Source organism: Bombyx mandarina, chromosome 16 (genome assembly GCF_030267445.1).
Source record: "Bombyx mandarina strain Sakado chromosome 16, ASM3026744v2".
Lineage (NCBI taxonomy): Eukaryota > Metazoa > Arthropoda > Insecta > Lepidoptera > Bombycidae > Bombyx > Bombyx mandarina.
The window spans coordinates 5,756,575-5,776,707 of NC_143222.1; the positions used below are offsets into that span (position 1 = coordinate 5,756,575).

Consider the following 20,133-nt stretch of genomic DNA (forward strand, 5'->3'; position numbering starts at 1 on the left):
GTATGAGAGAATTGTTCCCCTTTAAAAGATCCAAAAAGGTGCGCGATAGCATAATTATGTCTATATATTATGGTTGGCTCAACTTGGCTCTAATTTAACAATCTAACAAATTTGTTCTAAAATAAAGCATTATTCGTGAAGGTGTTTTTATAAAGATGATATTAATCCCTATCCAAATAAATACGTTATTCATTTCAACATTGAAACACCCAAATCACTTCAAGATAGGCTTTGACAATTATAGATTTTTCTGGATTTCTCCAACATCCCATAATCAGATCTTGATGTAAACAGGACCATTCTGGGAATTCTACCCTTTCGAAAAAAAAAAGAAAAGAATTATTAGAATCGGTTCAAGTATTCTCGAGAAATCGGTGAACATACAGAGATAAAAAATTATGGTCGAATTGAAAACTATTTCACTTTCTAAATGAAGAGGCGGGTAAAATTTTGCGTTATGCCAAAGTAACTATTCCGCGCGGACGAAATCGCGGGCAAAAGCTAGTATTATTTACATTCTTCGATCAAAATGTTGAATTTTTTGTCGTCAAACGAGACTTTATCGCGAATAGGCGTATTGTCTATGCCACGAAAAATGAGAGACAAGAAAAACAAGTATTTTGAGACAATAAATATGTAGGTATGCAGTGCACGAATATTATTGGTTGCTCACATAGCGGTAGGGTGGAAAGATTGAAGAATTTGAAATTTACGGGAAACATACGGGTGATATTGATTGAGCAAACACTACATTTGCACAGGTCATGCATGACGGAACGTATGCGAGTTTTGTAGAATGTCACTTTATTACGCACGGACAATTTACTTCTTGATTCGACTGAGTAAGAACGCGGCTCTGTCTCTTACTGACTTAATGGATCAGGGATATTAAATTATAGGTCGTTATAACTAGAAAATTTTCAATTAAGCTCTTTGAACCGCTTCTTTTGTTATGCTTGGTATATCCTTAATCAAATTATCAATAAAATCTTTAGATTTAGTTATATTCTTCTAAAAATGCGTTTGTAAGATCTCTGTTCTGAAGTTAACTGAGGTAGGATTTTTTCTCAATTTGTACTCCACGTTACACATTTGTTTTACGAGATCTAAGTCAGGCAAGCGCACTGGCTACCACGCCGCATTAGTTGCCACGTCTCGAGGGTATACGCCAATACGGAAGACTAAGGATTAAATGGCATTACATTTTTTTTCAGTTATAATAAAGTGAAACTTTTATTATATCGTCTCAAACTTTTTCGTCTGTATGTTGCATGTCGCGTGATGGTCGGCCGCGCATTAGGGATAAAATGAAAGGCGCTCGCCAGAGCAGCCACGGCCAATATAGCGGCGCCTATAGTTCGCAGCAGCTGACTGTGTAGTGTATAGACTATTATTCATTTGTGCCAATGCTCCACGCTATTTTGTTTGTTTTTGTCAGTGCTTAATGTAAATGTTGTTTCTCAGAGTTAAATTTCTATAAGTTAAAAAAAAGTTTTACCGTGGTTTCATAAAACCACATAATCCTTTTTTTATCGTACCATAGTTAGAGACTATTTCACTATGACGTGGAGTTCTATACGTTCCCTCATACAAAAATCATATCATGCGATTCCAGAGATCTTTTTTGCCATGTACATTCCGGCTTTGGAATGAGTTCTCCTCCACGGTGTTTCCTGTGCGCTACATGTCCTTCTTCAAACGAGGCTTGTGGAAAGTACTTAATGGTAGGCAGCGGCTTGGCTCTGCCCCTGGTATTGCTGAACTTCATTGAGTGACGGTCACCATCAGGTGGGCCGTATGCTGGTCCGCCTACAAAAGCAATAAAAAAAATTCTTACTGACCCTCCAATTACAGCCTGTTTGTGCGATGATACGATGTTGATACGATGATGCATTAAGTTTAATTCTCTCCTGTGTACATACACACCTTAATAACTACGACACGAGGATTTTGACCAAATCTAGACTCTTGATATTACTTTTGTGTCAAGACTCATAATTCAAAAGAGTTCTTCTTATTCACGATAGCATGTGAAAAAAGAGGCCCTCTGCTGCCAGCGAAATTCTTTTTTTTATTTATTTTTATTGCTTAGATGGGTAGACGAGCTCACAGCCCACCTGGTGTTAAGTGGTTACTGGAGCCCATAGACATCCACAACGTAAATGTGCCACCCACCTTGAGATATAAGTTCTAAGGTCTCAGTATATAGGTAGTTACAACGGCTGCCCCACCCTTCTAACCGAAACGCATTACTGCTTCACGGCAGAAATAGGCAGGGCGGTGGTACCTATCCGCGCGAACTCACAAGAGGTCCTACCACCAGTAATTACGCAAATTATAATTTTGCGGGTTTCATTTTTATTACACGATGTTATTCCTTCACCGTGGAAGTCAATCGTGAACATTTGTTGAGTACGTATTTCATTAGAAAAATTGGTACCCGCCTGAGATTCGAACATCGGTGCATCGCTCAACACGAATGCACCGGACGTCTTATCCGTTAGGCCACGACGACTTATAGGGTCAGACTTGGAGGGTCAGTTATTCATTAACACGGTCGTGTTCTTATTTCAGTTTTTGTGCATGCTACATTTTTTATGGCTTCGAGTTAAAACTCGTAACGGTGCCAAAAAGAATTTATAAAAAAAAGTGGGGAAATTGGGAAATTCACACCTGGCCACCCTTTGTCTTGCAGTTTTTCGCAAACACTGGCAAGCAGTCATTATCTGCGTGATTGATTGTAATTGTTGGCTCGCTTATCAATTGTTTAAATTAATTTATGCGTAAACATCTCTTGATAGTCTCTGAGTAAAGTAAAGTAAGAGAATTAGTGATAGTGAACACAAAAGTTGTGATTAACAACAAAAAAATATATTTAAATTTCGAAGTATTTTGTAAGTACCCGCCAGAAGCTTAAAGTTAATTTTGTATTAACATTACCTACTTTCCGTTGGTAGTCTGGTAATTTTAAATTCACTATTATTAAATATTGAAAAAAATTGCTAATAAATGTGAATAACATTATAATATTTATCAAAAGTGGTTGTAATATTATTTTTTCGAACGAATGCATAATTCCATGTTTTCTCTTTAGGTATTAATAAATTATAATAATTTTTTGTATTTAAATAGGAGAAAATGATAAAAGCAGTAGCAGTCATCACTGTCAGTGACACCTGTTTCAAAGATAATTCCAAAGATGAATCTGGTCCAGCACTTTGCGATTTAGTTAAAAAATTATTTCCTGACTCCAATTTACACACAATAATAGTACCTGATGAACGAGAAATGATTGAAAGGGAACTGAAATATTTTTGTGATAGTAATCTAGACTTAATTCTAACAACAGGAGGAACAGGTCTAAGCCCAAGGGATGTCACTCCAGAGGCTACAAAAGTTGTTATACACAAAGAAGTTCCCGGTATATCTGTAGCCTTAACTCTGGAGAGCTTAAAAAAAACTCCTATGGCTATGCTTTCAAGATCTGTAGCAGGATTGCGTGATAAAACTTTAATCGTAAATTTACCAGGAAGCAAAAAAGCTGTCTTGGAATGCTTTGAAGTCATCAAACCAATTCTGCCTCATGCAATAGCATTAGTACGGAATGAATTGTCAGAAGTTAGAACAATACATGATTCATTGCAATTTAGTCATTTGTGTCCACATAGGAGCAACGTAGATATTACAAAGATAGCACTAAGACCAAGAGCATCCCCATATCCAATGATTGAAATGGCTGAAGCCTGTAAGATTGTAGATTCAGTAATGGGGCAGTGGAATGAAATGTTAGAGATTGTACCTTTAGATCAAGCACTTGGTAGGGTAGTTGCTCAACCTCTGTGTGCAAAAGAGCCAATGCCGCCATTTCCAGCTTCCGTTAAAGATGGTGGGTATTTTTAAATAAAATTATTAATAATCAGGGACAAATCATACAGTCATCTGACCCTAAATTAGGCTGCTGTGTATAATTTCAATAAAATGGTTCATTAAATTTGAATACAAAATAGAATTATCAACCATCAACTGAGACAAATAAGAAACTTTATAAAAATGCATATTCATCAACTTTCCATTTCCCATAAATTCAAAAAATATAAAACATACTTAATATCTAATGAATAATTTTCCATTGGATACGTGAACATATTAAGTAAAGCCGCTGTTGATTCAATTGGAGTTTCCATTAATCATCAGTTTTATTGTTATAAAAGTGTCTTGTTATAAAATGGTTGAAGTGTGTTAATTTCTGTTAATTATTCACATAATTAAAAAATATTACATAATTCATGATCAAGATTTTAAAAAAAGACTATCTTATTTTTTTTTTATTTTTAAATAGTTACAGACTGACATTTACAATGTAATTCCATACAGTAAAAGCTTGTTATCGCGGGGTATATGCTTCGTAAATATGCCGCGAATACAGAAACCGTGAATATGGAATGGTAATTTACATATTTAGTTGACAAAAGTTAGGTTAAGTAGTTTAGATGACAAAATAAAAAAATACTTTATGCATAATTTTAATAACGTCTATTCTACTTTTTTATTAGTCCATTTGACAACTCGTTTATAAAGGATATTCGGTCGGATACCTTTTATATTAGAATTCTTTTATCAATGTTTAAGTAGGTACCGATGTGCCGTTTAGATCCGCAAATATGGTAGGTATTTGGGTAGCATTTTTTAATTCGCGAATAGTGAAAACCGCGAATAAAGGAAGCGCGAAAAGCTTTTACTGTATTCAAAATAATTAAATAAATCACATTATTTTTAAGTAAATTTTACTCTAAATTTATTCTAAGTATTATATTTTCATCATTATTTTTTAATAATATATTCAGGGTATGCGTGTCTGAGTACGGACGGTGTTGGGCCTAGAAAAGTGAATGCTGCTATTACAGCGGGTGATGCTCCGACTACACCGCTTTGTATGGGCGAGTGTGTGCGCATCAATACCGGCGCTGCATTACCGGCTGGTGCCGATTGCGTTGTACAAGTATGAATTTATAATTTATAATATACGACCCACGGAACAATATATTGATTTTTACATTAATTTTTTTTTTTTAATTTAAATTTTTGTAAAGATAATTTGAAAAGTTTTTGGTAAATCCGGTGATCAAGAACGTACATAAGAGGAAAAATGCGTGTGGAGATTTGCAAAATCCATTTAAAATGTTCCGCTGTTTTCAATCTCCTTAAGGTAGAAAGGAACTGGCTGGCGGGCTGGCTGAAAATTAAAAAAATGTCCTTATTGAAATAATGCGATAAATACATATTCAGAAAGACCAATGATTGTTTGTGTATTGATATACATTGTGAATTTTTGAGTTAGGTTCCCGACCCAGACGACGGGGCAATGCACTGTTTTTGTCGCTCTAAACACGTCATGTCGGATCCTCCCGATCCACTCTCGGTGCTGTTAATCTTCAAAGCCTTGATCACTGTTCTCGTCAAATATGTCGAACGCGTTCGTCGTCCTACCTAACCCACTGAGACACTAGGCAAAACCCAAAACCCAAAGACTCAGTTCTTTCACCGGAGCTTCTCAGTGAGTCGCTATTGCGATCCGTCAGTGTTAGCAAATTCCCTCAGGCCGAGCCCCGTGAGCTCTTCTACCAAAGCGGTGAAACTTTAATAACCTCTAGAGGCTACCAGTTACATAGGGAAAAACTAAAGAGGCGACTTATAATTCTTAATATTATAGAACTTCCATAATTATTTGAAAAATTAATTTGTCATAGATAAATCGTAGAAAAAGATTTCTTCTAATTTCATTCAGAGATAAAACAGCTGAATATTTTTCTGGAGATCGAACACAGCCGCGTTTCTCTATAATTACTGTTTACAAAAGTGAGTCATAATTAATGCGATCGCTATTAAAATTGTTATGGAATCTTTAGTGATTCAAATCGATATAAAATGGAATAAGAAAACTGTAGATAATATCGATTAAGTTTAATTGTAAAAATTGCTAGGTTGAGGATACAAAATTGCTATTAGCGTCTGACGATGGCGTGACTGAGTTGGAAATCGAGATACTGATCGCACCTGAGCCAGGTCAAGATGTTAGACCTGTTGGTTTTGATATAGCAATGGGGGCCACGCTTGTAGACAAAGGTAATGTATCACGTTATTCAACTCATTAAGACAGTGATTCTGAACCTTTTTTTGTTGCGGCACATATTTAACGATTTCAAAATTTGGCGGCATACAAAGAAAAAGATAAAAATTATTTACTTACTACCGAATCACATACATTTGCCAATTTTAACGAAAGAAAAGATGCAGTAACTACTATGCAACACCTTGTGAATCCCAACTATCACTAAAACAACACGTTTTGTACGCAGAAGTGGCAAGTGTGCGCTGACTTGAGAAATATTCCTATTGCTATGGATGCCGCTTCATCATAATTTGGCACTAAGAAAAACCGCGTTGCAAAGCAAATAATAAAATCATTTATTTTTTTGTGGATTTCAATATATATTCATGTTAAAAATATTTTTCTTTTTAAATGATATAATTTAATAATATTAACAATATTATATATTTGCAAAAGGACAATGCCCAAAAATGGGCCAACTTCATGACAAAACTATTTGTACTTGAAAAACTATGCCTTATTTTTTCATGTTGTTTAGTTTATGTATCAACATTTCTTTCACCCTGGCATTGTTTCACAAAAAAATAAATTACTTATTTGTTAACATCCCAAAACTGAGTGCCATAGTTTTTAAATTCGCCAATAGACAAAGGGAAAATTAGCCCATACAGCCTTATAGTAAACCTATATGCTGACAAACGAAAGAGTTGTCTGTGACTTGAACAACAAATTAAAAAAATAGCTAATGGTTATAATTGACAGACTTTTTAGTTTATTGTTGTTCAATTCAATATTTATGTATTGTAATAATAATTATTACTTAAAACCATGAATTATTTAATATTTTAGATATTAATGATTCCATTAGTAAAAATCTCAATGGCCTACCATTACTCTATTCTTATTATATATGATCAGAGAGTTTTGGCAGCAACCCGAGTGAAGCGTCACTTGAAGTTTTATTTTAATGTTTTTTTAATAGCTTATTGTGATGTATAATATACAAATTGGGTGTTGTTTTGTGTATTAAACGTCAATAATCGTTGTTCACGATTATTGAGGCATTGGAATAAAACTGTGGCTAACATAGCAGTGACTGTTTTTTTTTTTTCAAGATAAAAGGTCTGCGGAAATTCACGCTCACTCAATGTGCTATTCATCAAGTTGACGTTAAAACTCCCAAAAAGCAATAAAAAGAAATACACCGGATTTTTATTAACATAAAAAATATATAAAAAATATAACTACGACAGACTAGGCTGTATAGGCTACGCTCTTTGCCTGCTTGTTGGCGAATTTAAAAACAACAACAACAATATCGTTGCCGGCTTCCGGATTTCATTTCATTTTATTATTATTATGAGGATATAATAATAATAAAATGTACGTAAGGGCTTATTTCTAGCAACATTAACCACAATTAACTTATTTAATAATGATGAGAGCGATTATTGATTTCGAAGAAAACAATTAACAACTTAATTTTAGCTGCAGAAAAAAACAGATTTCTCTTAAACCTGGGTGAGAATATAAAAATCGTTTTCTGAATATGAAACGATATTTCTTTGTCTATCACATTAAGTTAAAATCATCATCACCCGACAAACTTTTTTTAGGGGCCCAAACGCCCATAGAAAATGGGCATTGTCCTTTGGCGACACACTTTTGAAATTTGGCGGCACACAAAAGTGCCGCGGCACAGTGGTTGAGAATCACTGCATTAAGACTAAATAGGGCAAAATTAAAACGCCCAATGAAATAAATTTAATTCAATGTTATTGTAGTGAAGTAGTAGTAGTTCGGTAGCATTAGGTACTTAAATGGGGGCGGGTATGTACTGTCTATCATAATAGAAGTTGACCTACATAGTACTTAAATTAATTATTATCGTTTTTTTTAACACGTTGACTGCCATGTAGGTCACCTGTACCTTACGTGGTGCACTTGAAGTAATTATGCCGATTTCTGTTACTAAGGCGCCGCAACATCTATTATAATATATTTTTTATTGCTTTTATTGCTTAGATGGATGGACGAGCTCACAGCCCACCTGGTGTTAAGTGGTTACTGGAGCCCAAAGACTTCTACAACGTAAATGCGCCACCAACCTTGAGATATAAGGTCTAAGCTCTCAGTATAGTTACAACGGCTGCCCCGTCCTTCAAGTCGAAACGCATTACTGCTTCACGGCAGAAATAAGCAGGGCCGTGGTACCTACCCGTGTGGAATCACAAGAGGTCCTACCACCAGTAAACAAACAGTAGACTCTGGAAAAGACGAATCCGAAAATATTCATAGTGAATCTGCTTCTAAGACTAAAATAATGTACATTAACAAACTAAACAAGACAAACTTAGACAATCAAAACGACTAGTAACCGAAATCGACTTTTACTTCAGTGCACTGTGTAGGGCATAGGTCTATCATGGCAGTCAACGTGTTAAATGAGCTTTATACTGTTTGCAGTCAGTACTTATACTTTATGCAGGAAAAGACTATGGATTGCAGAAGTCCTTATCCAATGAAAGAGTCTCGTTGTTTAGTAAGACATTGTCTAATTTAAAAATATCATTTTACAGGCGAATCTATAGATGCAGCTAAAATTGGAGTTTTAGCAGGAGCTGGTTACCAGTCGGTCACTGTTCGCGTCGGTCCCACGGTACTATCAGTTTTGATCACATCACTTCTAATAAATCAGATCGGTTGTGTTTATTCAAAACAGTAATCATTTATCAATGCTAATAAAATTAAATGACCGTTGAAAATATAAAGTTTCTCGAAAAACGATTCGAATTAAGAACAAGTTTATTAACACCCTAGAATTAATTGTAGGTGGCGCTGATGTCAACTGGAAACGAATTACAAGAACCGTCCGAATTGAAACTCAGGCCAGCACACATTCGGGACTCCAATAGAGCGATGCTGAGCGCCTTGTTGAAGTAAGAGAATTAATGTTAACCAACAAACAAAACAAAAAAAAATTAACACCTCCCGTGTTAAGGTAGCATTCCGATTTTGGCGACCGCGACCGACGACTGCGACAGGAGACTACGACCGGGTCGCGCGACTTACTGCTTAGTATTAATTTATATGGAACCCTAAACAACGCAAGCAACCCGGTCGCGCAACCTGTGGATGAGGCTAGGAAGCGACCGTGGTCGTGCGACGTTACTGCTACTGGAGCAGTGCCGCCGCGCGTGGTCGTGCGACGTTACTGCTACTGGAGCAGTGCCGCCGCGCGTGGTCGTGCGACGTTACTGCTACTGGAGCAGTGCCGCCGCGCGACCCTCCCACGTTGCACGTGAAAATGTCATCATTTTTCACACACGATGACGAATTATACATGGATGTAGTGTCCATAAACCCACCTATATATACGATTCGTCACTCCAGTCATTTCAAGATAATGTTATTCGAGACAATATTTGGGAAGAAATTGGCAAAATTCTTGTTTTCGAAAGCAAGGCCAACAAAATTAGTGTATCGTCTTCTTCTTCTTCTAATAAAATACGTATAGCTCTTTTCCTAGTTGCGAATAAATTGTCCGATATGAGCATTAGAACACAATTGTATACAATAAAAACTGCGGGCAGACTGGCCGTCGGTCGCGGTCGCTGACATCGGAATGCCACTGGTAGTCAGGCGACAGGCGACCAGGGCCGCGGTCGCTAGTCGCGGTCACTTGTCCCCCATGGTCGCCAACATCAGAATGCTACCTAAAAACGTACATTGTTTTTTTTTTATTGTAGTATACGCAGACGAGCATACCTGCTCGGCATGTATGCTCGGCCATACGGCACCTGATTGTGAGTGGTTACCGTCTCTCATGGACGTCAGCAATGCCAGGGGCAGAGCCAAGCCGCTGCCTACCAAAAATAATAACAAAAATCGACATAATTACTTAAGTGCGCTACGTAGGGTGACTTACATGGCAGTCAAAAGGTTAATGAAATCAATAAATAATATTTATATTTTGAGCAGAGAGCACGGGTACCAGAGTATAGATTGCGGTATTTGTCGTGACTCTCCCGAAGAGCTAGTGGCCGGTATATCGGCCGCCCTGACCAAGGCCGACGTGTTGGTCTGCACCGGAGGCGTGTCGATGGGCGAGAAAGATTTACTGAAGCCAGTATTATTAAACGTACGCATCCTTTTTTATTTTGTGCTTAAATGGGTGGAGGAGCCCACAGCCCACCTGCTGTTGAGTGCTGACTGGAGCCCATAGACATCTACAACCCACCTAGAGATAGTAGTTACTACTTAGACTTACCTACAGTTAAAATAGTCTACAAATATATGAGCTTGTAAATTAATCGAAATTTTATTGTCAGTCTATTATTTAACGTCGATAGATTATTATTTTTTATGATTGAAGGATTGCTAGTGGCACTGAGGTCTTTCCAGTTTCACCAGGACAAGTGGGACGTCGATAACTTGATATGTATGTATGTATGTAACGGAATCTTTGAACGATTTCAAGATTCCCGTTTAACTTGAAAATTTGCATAAGTATCAATGATCGATGACAATACATACATACAATAATTTTATAGCTGCGTACCTATTTATTTGGATTTTTTTAAAAGTTTTCTTCACCTTAAACAATATATTTTAAAAAAAACAAGCCCGTTGTTTTTGGGTCCCTAGTTATTTTCAAAATGTGGATTCATTAAAGAACTGGTGATAATTTATTTGATTATTCATTACATATATGACCTCCGATTCGAAATAAAAATTGTTTTGAATTTCTTGTTGTCATCCGTGCGTTCCAATACTTTCTATTCGATTGTGAAGAAACTCTGTACAATAGATTAGAAAAAAATCTAGAACCAATAAAGATAAGACTATAACTGGTATATACCTACTTGCTTGATGACTTTGAAGAGATTTTTTAGTGTTAGTGATAGGGCTTCTTGTGAGTCTGCACGGGTAGGTACCACTACCCTGCCTGTTTCTGCCGGGAAGCGGTAAGCGTTTCGCTTTGAAGGACTAGCCGTGGTTACTTTTAAATTGTTTAAATTGGTGTCGAATTGTTTTAAATTTTGACTTCAGGATTTCGGTGCAACACTTCACTATGGACGCGTTCGCATGAAGCCTGGCAAGCCGTCGACTTTTGCGACATGCCAGTTTGAAGGAAAAACTAAATTTATTTTTGCATTGCCGGGTAAAATATTTCTTTGTTATTACATTTATGTTTATTAAATATATAATATAATATAGCAGATATATTGGACCAGCCATCAATTATATTTGCTGCAACGGAGACTGTTTGTTCTAATAGACATACTAGAAGAAGAAACAATAATATACAAAGTTAACACAGGCAGCAAACACCAATCACGCAATCACTGTTCAAAACTTATAGAACAGACCATCTTAGACTAATAAAGTGCACTGGGAATTTCGGATACCTTTTTGCAAGTTGCAAGAATCGGGTATTTAATAAAAAATAATGTAATTTATTAATTATTCGATAGGTAATCCAGTTTCTGCCTACGTTTGCTGTTTGCTGTTCGTGATCCGAGGTCTGCGCGTGTGCAGCGGCAAGGGGGGCTCGTGGCCCAGACTCCGCGCCAAGCTCGCGCACGGCGTCGCGCTCGACCCCCGCCCGGAGTACGCGCGGGCCGACATCGACGTGTCCCAGGACGACGACATGCCCACTGTGAAGTTGTTGGGCAACCAGGTAACTTTTTTTTTTTGGCCAGCCCATAGAGCCCATAGACATCCACAACGTAAATGCGCCACCCACCTTGAGATACAAGTTCTAAGGTCTCGAGTATAGTTACAACGGCTGCCTCACCCTTCAAACCAAAACGCATTACTGCTTCACGCAGAAATAGGCAAGGTGGTGGTACCCACCCGCGCGGACTCACAAGAGGTCCTACCACCAGTAATTACGCAAATTATCATTTTGCGGGTTTCATTTTTTTTACACGATGTTATTCCTTCACCGTGGAAGTCAATCGTGAACATTTGTAGAGTACGTATAAAAAAATTGGTACCCGCCTGCGGGATTCGAACACCGGTGCATCGCTTCAACACGAATGCACCGGACGTCTTATCCGTTAGGCCACGACGACTACTAAAAGCTACGTAGCTACTTCGTGTAAGTGCAGGAAGGGCATAAATATTAATTTAATTTGTATCACGTACAGTGCAGTAGTCGTCTGTTGAGCGCGTGCGGTGCGAGCGTGCTGGTGGAGTTGCCGGCCGCCTCCCCCGCGCACCCCCGGCTGCCGGCCGGCGCCACCGTGCCCGCGCTCATCACCGGGACGCTACACAACAGCGCAGGCTAATCCCCTATTCAAATATAACTGGCACGTCCTACTAGGTATTCCCATTTAAAAACACTTCTCTTCGTTTGCATGTTTTCTCTCTTTTCGATTCCATTGCTGCGTAGGATGTACGCAAAAATCACATGCGCGTCCGGCGTCCAGAAATGTATACATTTCTACATCTGCGTGTCTATTCCTTACGCAGCATATTTATGTTTTAACTGACGTTGCTAAACCCCCCCCTCCCACCTCGCCCCACGCGCGGTCGGGTGTTTAATATAAACAAGGGGCTAACGACATCATCAAACTGTGCCTTTTACATGCCGTCCTTCATACAAAGTGAAGCTAAGTAAGACATACCAAGCGTCCCTGTGCACAGCAATGGAACCGCGGATTTTTAATCTCAAGTTATAGTTCTACTGGCGTTTTTTTTTTACCAAAACACATTAGATGTCATGTATTCGGTTTTTAAAGCCATTCATTCTTAAGCTGAAGTAAAACTGTGTAAAAAGATTGACGTAATCTTCACTAAATCGAATGTTTACGAAAGCCTTGCATTGAGAATGCACGCGATACCTTGTTGGATACTTACATGCGTATCGGTCACGAAAATTAAAAGCAAAACTATTAGTGTAAATTGAACATTTAAGATTAAACTATAACAGAAATTAAATTACATTTTGGATTATGAACAGAACTACACGAATTAGTCTGTAAGCTACCTTAACGTAGGTTAAATGTGAATTGTGCCAAAGTATATAAAACAAACTCAAATCTTGCTCAGTGTTATATTGTTTATAAGTTTTAAATGTGTATGTTATCTTTTTATTTCTAATTGTGAAATCCCTATGAGGTCTCCTAGTTCTTTGTATAGCTTGTTTTACCTAGTTAAAAGTAGGAATCAAGTGATGATTGTGATAAATTATTTCCTTGAGTCTCGAATGCAATATTTGCATAGGTAATTGAAAGATCTTTTGCATACATTTTACATTTTTTTTATTATTATCTAAATTAATTGTCAGAGGTATAAATTTAGAATTAAATAATTATACATAGTTTGTTTGGAGAGTATGCTAACCATATATTAAAGTATATATATTATATTTATTTAAAGTATATATATCGTGATATACTTTAAATAAATGAAAAGTAGGTTTTCAAAGATGCATTAAGAGTTGGTTCATCTAATTAGCGGTTTAGCATGGACAAACTAAAATATTATTATGGATTTAAAAAAAACATGTATTTTGGCCGAATTAAAGTGCAAATAATCATCTTCAAAATAGATCCTAATAAAACCTTTCCTTCGAAATCATACCTCGAAAATTATCTCCATTGAAAATAGTTTCAATTTATTAGAAATTCTTTAAATGTAACTAAATAAAAATAGTTTTATAAACAGAGTACCTATAAATGTATGAATATGTCAAATTGAAAAGGCTTAATCTTTTTTAGCCCAATTTGTTTAAGTGGGTGTAGAAATTTTCCTTAAGTTCCTTTTTGTTGTTTGTGAAATAAGTTCTTTGGTAGCAATTCTCATGTAGTAAAAAAAATCTCGAATATTTTGGTGATGGTTTGTTAAATAAAATTTGTTGTTTTAATCTGTTCTTTTTTTCACCTTATACCCAACATCTTTTTTTTTATTGCTTAGATGGGTGGACGAGCTCACAGCTCACCTGGTGTTAAGTGGTTACTGGAGCCCATAGACATCTACAACGTTAATGCGCCACCCACCTTGAGATATTAGTTCTAACTTCTTAGTATAGTTACAACGGCTACCCCACCCTTCAAACCGGAACGCATTACTGCTTCACGGCAGAAATAGGCGGAGTGGTGGTACCTACCCGTGTGGACTCACAAGATGTCCTAACATCAGTAAAACGGTTTTTCCTAAAATACCTAGAAAGGAACTGGATTAGGCATAATGCACAGTGTATGTAAAGTGATGATAATACTCCTTTGACCCTCTATGTCACATAAAACGAACAAACGTGTTTGTTTGTTCCCTAGGGAGAATTTCTAATCTTTTTCTAGAAGTGGGAATTACCCCTAATAAAAGGGGTAAAAATATATCACACAAAATGTGAATTGAATCACCAAAAACAAATAAATGAATTTTATTTAATAAAATGAAAAAGAATTCAAAGGCTTAAATAGAAAACACTCACAGAAAACTTTGTACAGATGTTGTATTAAATGCTCAGCAATGATATCTAAACAAAATAAATAAGTGCATTAAGTCATGCTTCTACTATTGATACATTGACAATTAGATATTTAAAATATATATAATAGCGTGGCAATGCTGCTAGCGTAATGGGTACTTTCGGGCCGGGTGCGATCCAGAGTGGCTTGTTTGACTAGCCGATGCCTACGCGCGCATTGCTATTAGCGTTGACCTTTATGTTACTTATGACGACGCTTGCAGCTGAAAGTAAGTATTGTACTTTTTGACGAAGCATGTTGCTGATAACTTTATTTCTGTAATCTGACGAAGCATGTTGCGGATAATAACATGTACTTTTAGGTTAGGTGTTCTTTTTTTTTTTATAATTTGATAAAGTTTTAGAATTTCATCATATGTCATCATACCTTTCTTGCTTAAAATAGAAGTAAATTATTTTGTTGTTCCCAATTAAATTAAATTTAAAATATAAAATACTGTCTAGTAGACTCATTATTAGTAGAAAAATATATTGATTTACATTAAATATTTCTCTGGTTTTGAATTAAACAAAGAGGGAGATTTTAAATTTATTAATATTACAAAAACTTATTTCATCTCATTGGATAAACAAATAATTTAAATGTCATACAACACTTCACACACCAACATGTGTAATGTAAAATAAGTCTATTAACATTACACAACACGCTGCACTTCAAAAAACCTCTTGAGATAGTAGACTTGTCCAATAGTCATGACAAGCAGTACTGAAGCCTCAAATATGGACCACATCACCACACGTGAATTTGTACTTTCATTTATTGAACGATGGATACGATCACGCACCTGAAATTAGTATATTCTTGAGATTTTGCATAACTTTATTAGGAATGATTTTAATGTAATAAAAAATAAGACTTTAATATTTTAATCTATTTTCGGTATCATTTATCTGTAAGATAATACAAGAATGTATACCTGCATATACTCTTGATCGTGTTTGATAGTTCTTAATGTAGTAGCAAGTTCTTTGATCATGTCCTCAAGTTTATTATGGTCAGCTTCATTTTCATTACCAGATTTAGTTTGTGGTTCTCCGATTTCAAGATTGAACATTACCACCTATTAACAAAATATTACATTAAAATTGTACATGCTTTACCAAATGAAAGTACTTGTTAATGTATCTGATAAAATAATTTTAAGCTATGTTTAGTTTATGTTAAGTTGAATTAAAAAAGAACATCAATAAGCTATTTTAACTATATAACTAGCAAGAATATTAAAGATTCATCCATAAAGGAAGAAATAATAAAAAGGATGCAAATAATAATTTTGGATTTCACCTCTATTGATGGTAAAGATGGCAAGATGTTCACAATTTTTATATAGCTCATAATTTTTTAAATATTAACTGTTACATAATTTTGAGCTAATGTTGTTTGCTATTTTCAAAACAGACTTTTTGTGACAGGTTCTACTGTTACATATAAAATTACTGTACAATATCGAACAGGAAATCTTACTATTGTCTAAAGTTAATACTAACCTTGGGTGTCATGGATGACATTTTATTACTGAAGCAATAAGTATACTTCCCTGCAGTTGGAGCAGAAAATGTATAAATACCAGATGACTCCCTCTCTGCTTTATGAATGACGTTGCCATCAGGGCCTAGTATTATCACATCAATATCTAAGAAACCACCTTCTGCTATTTCAAACGATAATCCTGAAAATATCAAGATTATATTACAATTACATTAACATTATTGAATAAATTAAATAATAAAAAGATCTAATTTAATGACCAAATATATCAATTCAAGCATCCCCTTTCAGAAAATTCGGCAAGTATCGTTTTCATTCACGCATATTGTTTATCATTTCGTGTGCAAACATACAGATTTTAGGGTATGTAACATAAACAAAAACCTATTTGTTATTTCTTCTTTACATACTTGTATTTGATTTCATTGAGTGCAAATGGTGTAAGATAAACCAAATAAAGCATATTTCAGCTGAATAGTCTTACCCAATTTGGTATCGGCTTCTACATTTTCGTAAAAGCACTCTTCGGCATGTGCATCAACTGTGACTGTGTAGCTGTACGCATTGCTAACTAGGTTTAACAAAGTTACTACCAGCCATTGTGATATTCTTAAGTACTTCATTTTATTAAATGTGAATAATCACATACAATTTTTGTTTTATTTTGGTCTTTTACGTTTGAGCGTGCGTATGCTTCAATTTTCGACCCGGGCCACGTAACATGACATTATTTTATCTGTCATTGCTGTTGTCATTTTTGACATTTGACGCATAAATCATTGCCACGAATCAAAATAAAATTTTGAATTCCTTTTTTTTAAGCGAATTTATGACCTGGTAACTAAGACCTTTAGGTCAACTCTTATTTTAATTTATGTTCTTATTTTTATGAAAAATGATAATATAAAGTGAAATTAAATGAAATGAAACGAGATGAGATGATATGGTAATGAAATATAATCTCAGTAAAATAGTGGTCATTTACTGACACATTTGTGCACTTTCACATATACTAAACAGTTTATAAACTACCGTTATTACACATTTAAACTTGAAGAAACGCTAAATAGACAAAATAAAAAAAATCACACAACTTCACTCCTCGCGTTCCCGCCAAAAAGTCTATTTTGTGTTCCGTAATGTAATGCAAGTAGACTTGGCTTCACCATTGTTGAACAAGCACCTGGCAGCCGGGCGGAGTCCCACTTGGTAGAACTAGCTTGGTTACGACAGTGTATTAGTGCAAACTCAAAATATATTTTTTTCATCGTCCTTGTTTCGCGAAATTTTCAACTGTGGATTGTGGAAGTTATGTATCGTAGCTATGACCGTCAGCAACAAATTAGATTTTACTTATGCGTTGAAAGTACATTGTTACTTCTTACGGTTATATTCTATGTTATATATGTCGTTATATTGAATTTGTTTGTCCCCTTACATAACTAGCATAGCATGGTTTTCGGGTTTTAGTTAATATTTTGGATGCAGTTGTGATTTTTTTTCAGTTACCTAATAATTAATTTTATTCCGTTTTTTCTGTGATTTTCTTTTGATGTCATCTTACAATACTCATTAAACGTTATTTAAAGTTTTCAACTGGGAGTAAGGTACTCTAAAAAAATAATGCTTCGAACTATTACTAAATTTATGTAGACTAAAGGTAATGGCGATTCTCACGGTGTCATAAGGCGATACTTAGTGTAAATCCAGCGTTACCTACCTGTTGAAACTAGCGTACTCCACCGTAAGTATGGGAACCGGAAAGTGAATCAGTCACAATTAATCGAAAATATTTGCAAAAGTTAAATTGGAACAGCCCAGATCAGGAAATGACTTAAACATTTTATAATGAATGAGTTTCTTCATAACATTAAAACAAACAGTGTAGATTTACCACTTACTTTGATAACTTTGATACATAAATCAAGCTCGGGAGGATCACACTTGCCATTTTACAATTATTAAAATTTTCTAGTTGTATTGTGAGTTGTGACGCAGTGGTAAGAATGAGTACATATTAATGATTGTTATTGGCAGCTTCCGCCCTATTACTTTTTTTTTTCCTACCTAAGCTGATAGCCTTGAGAGGCTATATCAGCGGAACCTTAACTACTTAGTAGGTGAGCTCACGGGGCTCAAACCTGACGACGTTGCTAACACGAACCCTAGCAAGAGCTGTGCTTCGCAGAATCTACCACCGGATTGGAAACGCGACCCACTGAGAAGATCCGGCGAGATACTCAGTGGGCTGTGTCTGAGGGTTAATTCACTCGTCGAGCTCTTCGTCGCAAACGACGGGTTCGACGAGAACGGTGACCGGTGCTTGAGATACCTAAAAGCACCGTTAGTGGATCGGGAGGATCCGAAATGACGTGTTTGGGGCGCCGTCGACTGCTTTCCATTCTTTCCGCAGGATCGGGAATGCCGTATTACTAATATTATGTACCTAATATAGAACAATCATTATAAGCTTTAAATATTTAAATTACGAATGGACAATCTGTTTTACTTCTGAAATGAAATGCCTCGGCTTAATAATTCATAACACCATCATTTGGATTTCTCAAACTGCAGCAATTTGACCAAAAATTAACAATACTACATGGTCTTTATATTGTTTTAAGTTTTTTTCTCCATATTACATTGAGCTTTTGTTATTTCAATCTCTTTTACATTTTATCGATTAGATTATCGATGTGTCTTACTCTAACATAATAATATGTCAAAATCCTGTAATTGTGCTAGATCAACATCTCAAACAGCTGCTTGTGAACCAATTTCGACTTAAGTAAACATGGTCATATCTCTCGTTACCGATTTCATCTAAAGTAACTCTCTATCCATTAATTTATGACCTTACATTTAATATCCTGTGTTATCATTATATTCTCTCTGATACTCTCTCGTCTACATATCTTTGAAGCTTATTTCATTACATTAGCAACACCCATACTTCTAATCACAGAAATAAATCAATCTTGATAGTATTTCTGTGCTTCTAATCTTCGTTCTTCACATCCTCACCACCCATACACCGAATAAGTTTTTAGTCAAATTAGTTTTCTGATCAACAGCAGTCCATCTCTGTAATAGTCTGCTTATTTGCGAAAATTGAATCGAAGTGCATATTTGAATAAAAAGTACATAGTTACATCATATATACCTAATACTTTCTTAGTGCAAATCAGTACGTAATGTGTTCATAGGATCATCAGTACTTCCAGCATACTGTCATATTTGACTATTTATTTGCCTTAAAGTTATATAATATAAACATATAATTTTATACTTTAATAAGAATGTAATATTTATTGTAGGTATGCGTCGTACGTACCTTTAGGTTCTTTCTTTAGGATATTTTAAATTTTTATTTTATTTTAAATGGAAGACAAACAGTGAACTTAAACTATATAAAATCTAAACTTACAACTAAACACCATTTAAGTAAATGTCTCCGCATTTAAACAACTACAAACGATTGTGGCGTCGCATCGCTTAGAATTAAATTAATTAAAGTAAAACGTAAAACAAAAATAACAATTTGAAAAAAAAAAACAGAGAAACGTAGTAAATAGAAAATAATTAATTAAATATTTGCATTCAACCATCGACCGACATTAGGAATAAGGTGACACTCTACAAAACTTGTATACGTCCGGTCATGACCTATGCAAGTGTAGTGTTCGCTCACGCGGCCCGTACAAACTTGAAACTCCTCCAAATAATCCAATCCTATTTTGCAGGATAGCCGCCGGAGCCCCATGGTATGTCAGAAACGTGGACCTCCACGACGACATGTACCAGTAAGTATCGACAGTCGGCATCAGTGCGCCATTTCGAGAAAGCGGCACGATACGAGAATCCTCTCATCGTGGCCAGCGGTAACTACGTTCCCGATCATGCAGACCGAATTTTTAAACAGTCGACGTCGCCCAAAACACGTCATTTCGTCTCATAAATCTGACCTGTCAAAGTTCGAGGTTCAATAAGCAACATTTTTGCCACTAACCCGGCTCTGAACCACTTCACAGC

General features: G+C 35.9%; 2 protein-coding genes and 1 long non-coding RNA gene across 3 annotated transcripts; 1 reads left to right on the forward strand and 2 right to left on the reverse strand.

Moving 5' to 3' along the window:
* The first annotated feature begins 2,658 nt into the window (after positions 1-2,658).
* Positions 2,659-13,985, forward strand: cin (Molybdenum cofactor synthesis protein cinnamon). Its single transcript, XM_089733733.1, has 10 exons — positions 2,659-2,894; positions 3,133-3,886; positions 4,845-4,999; positions 5,982-6,123; positions 8,689-8,768; positions 8,942-9,048; positions 10,091-10,250; positions 11,162-11,273; positions 11,587-11,792; positions 12,265-13,985. Exons 2-10 carry the CDS (start codon positions 3,139-3,141, stop codon positions 12,403-12,405), a joined length of 1,851 nt encoding a protein of 616 aa, XP_089589859.1. The 5' UTR covers positions 2,659-2,894; positions 3,133-3,138; the 3' UTR covers positions 12,406-13,985.
* Positions 4,163-6,733, reverse strand: LOC149501286 (uncharacterized). The gene is made up of 2 exons (XR_016324367.1): positions 6,248-6,733; positions 4,163-5,233 (listed from the first exon to the last, which is right to left on the reverse strand). It is a non-coding gene; the product is annotated as an uncharacterized LOC149501286 (long non-coding RNA).
* Positions 13,986-15,125: 1,140 nt separating the features above from the next.
* Positions 15,126-16,849, reverse strand: CHOp24 (transmembrane p24 trafficking protein CHOp24). Its single transcript, XM_028179519.2, has 4 exons — positions 16,586-16,849; positions 16,101-16,282; positions 15,530-15,673; positions 15,126-15,397 (listed from the first exon to the last, which is right to left on the reverse strand). The coding sequence occupies exons 1-4, from the start codon at positions 16,722-16,724 to the stop codon at positions 15,248-15,250; spliced, it is 615 nt and encodes a 204-aa protein (XP_028035320.1). The 5' UTR covers positions 16,725-16,849; the 3' UTR covers positions 15,126-15,247.
* Between the last annotated feature and the right edge of the window lie 3,284 nt (positions 16,850-20,133).

Excerpts from the sequence above, each read along its gene's own strand:
- cin (XM_089733733.1), top strand. The coding sequence starts at position 3,139 with ATGATAAAAGCAGTAGCAGTCATCACTGTCAGTGACACCTGTTTCAAA. Across the intron at positions 11,274-11,586 it reads ATTTATTTTTGCATTGCCGG|GTAATCCAGTTTCTGCCTAC; the intron begins GTAAAATATTTC and ends ATTATTCGATAG. Across the intron at positions 11,793-12,264 it reads TGAAGTTGTTGGGCAACCAG|TGCAGTAGTCGTCTGTTGAG; the intron begins GTAACTTTTTTT and ends TATCACGTACAG.
- CHOp24 (XM_028179519.2), bottom strand. The coding sequence starts at position 16,724 with ATGAAGTACTTAAGAATATCACAATGGCTGGTAGTAACTTTGTTAAAC. Across the intron at positions 15,674-16,100 it reads TGTCATCCATGACACCCAAG|GTGGTAATGTTCAATCTTGA; the intron begins GTTAGTATTAAC and ends TTTTGTTAATAG. Across the intron at positions 15,398-15,529 it reads ACGATCAAGAGTATATGCAG|GTGCGTGATCGTATCCATCG; the intron begins GTATACATTCTT and ends TACTAATTTCAG.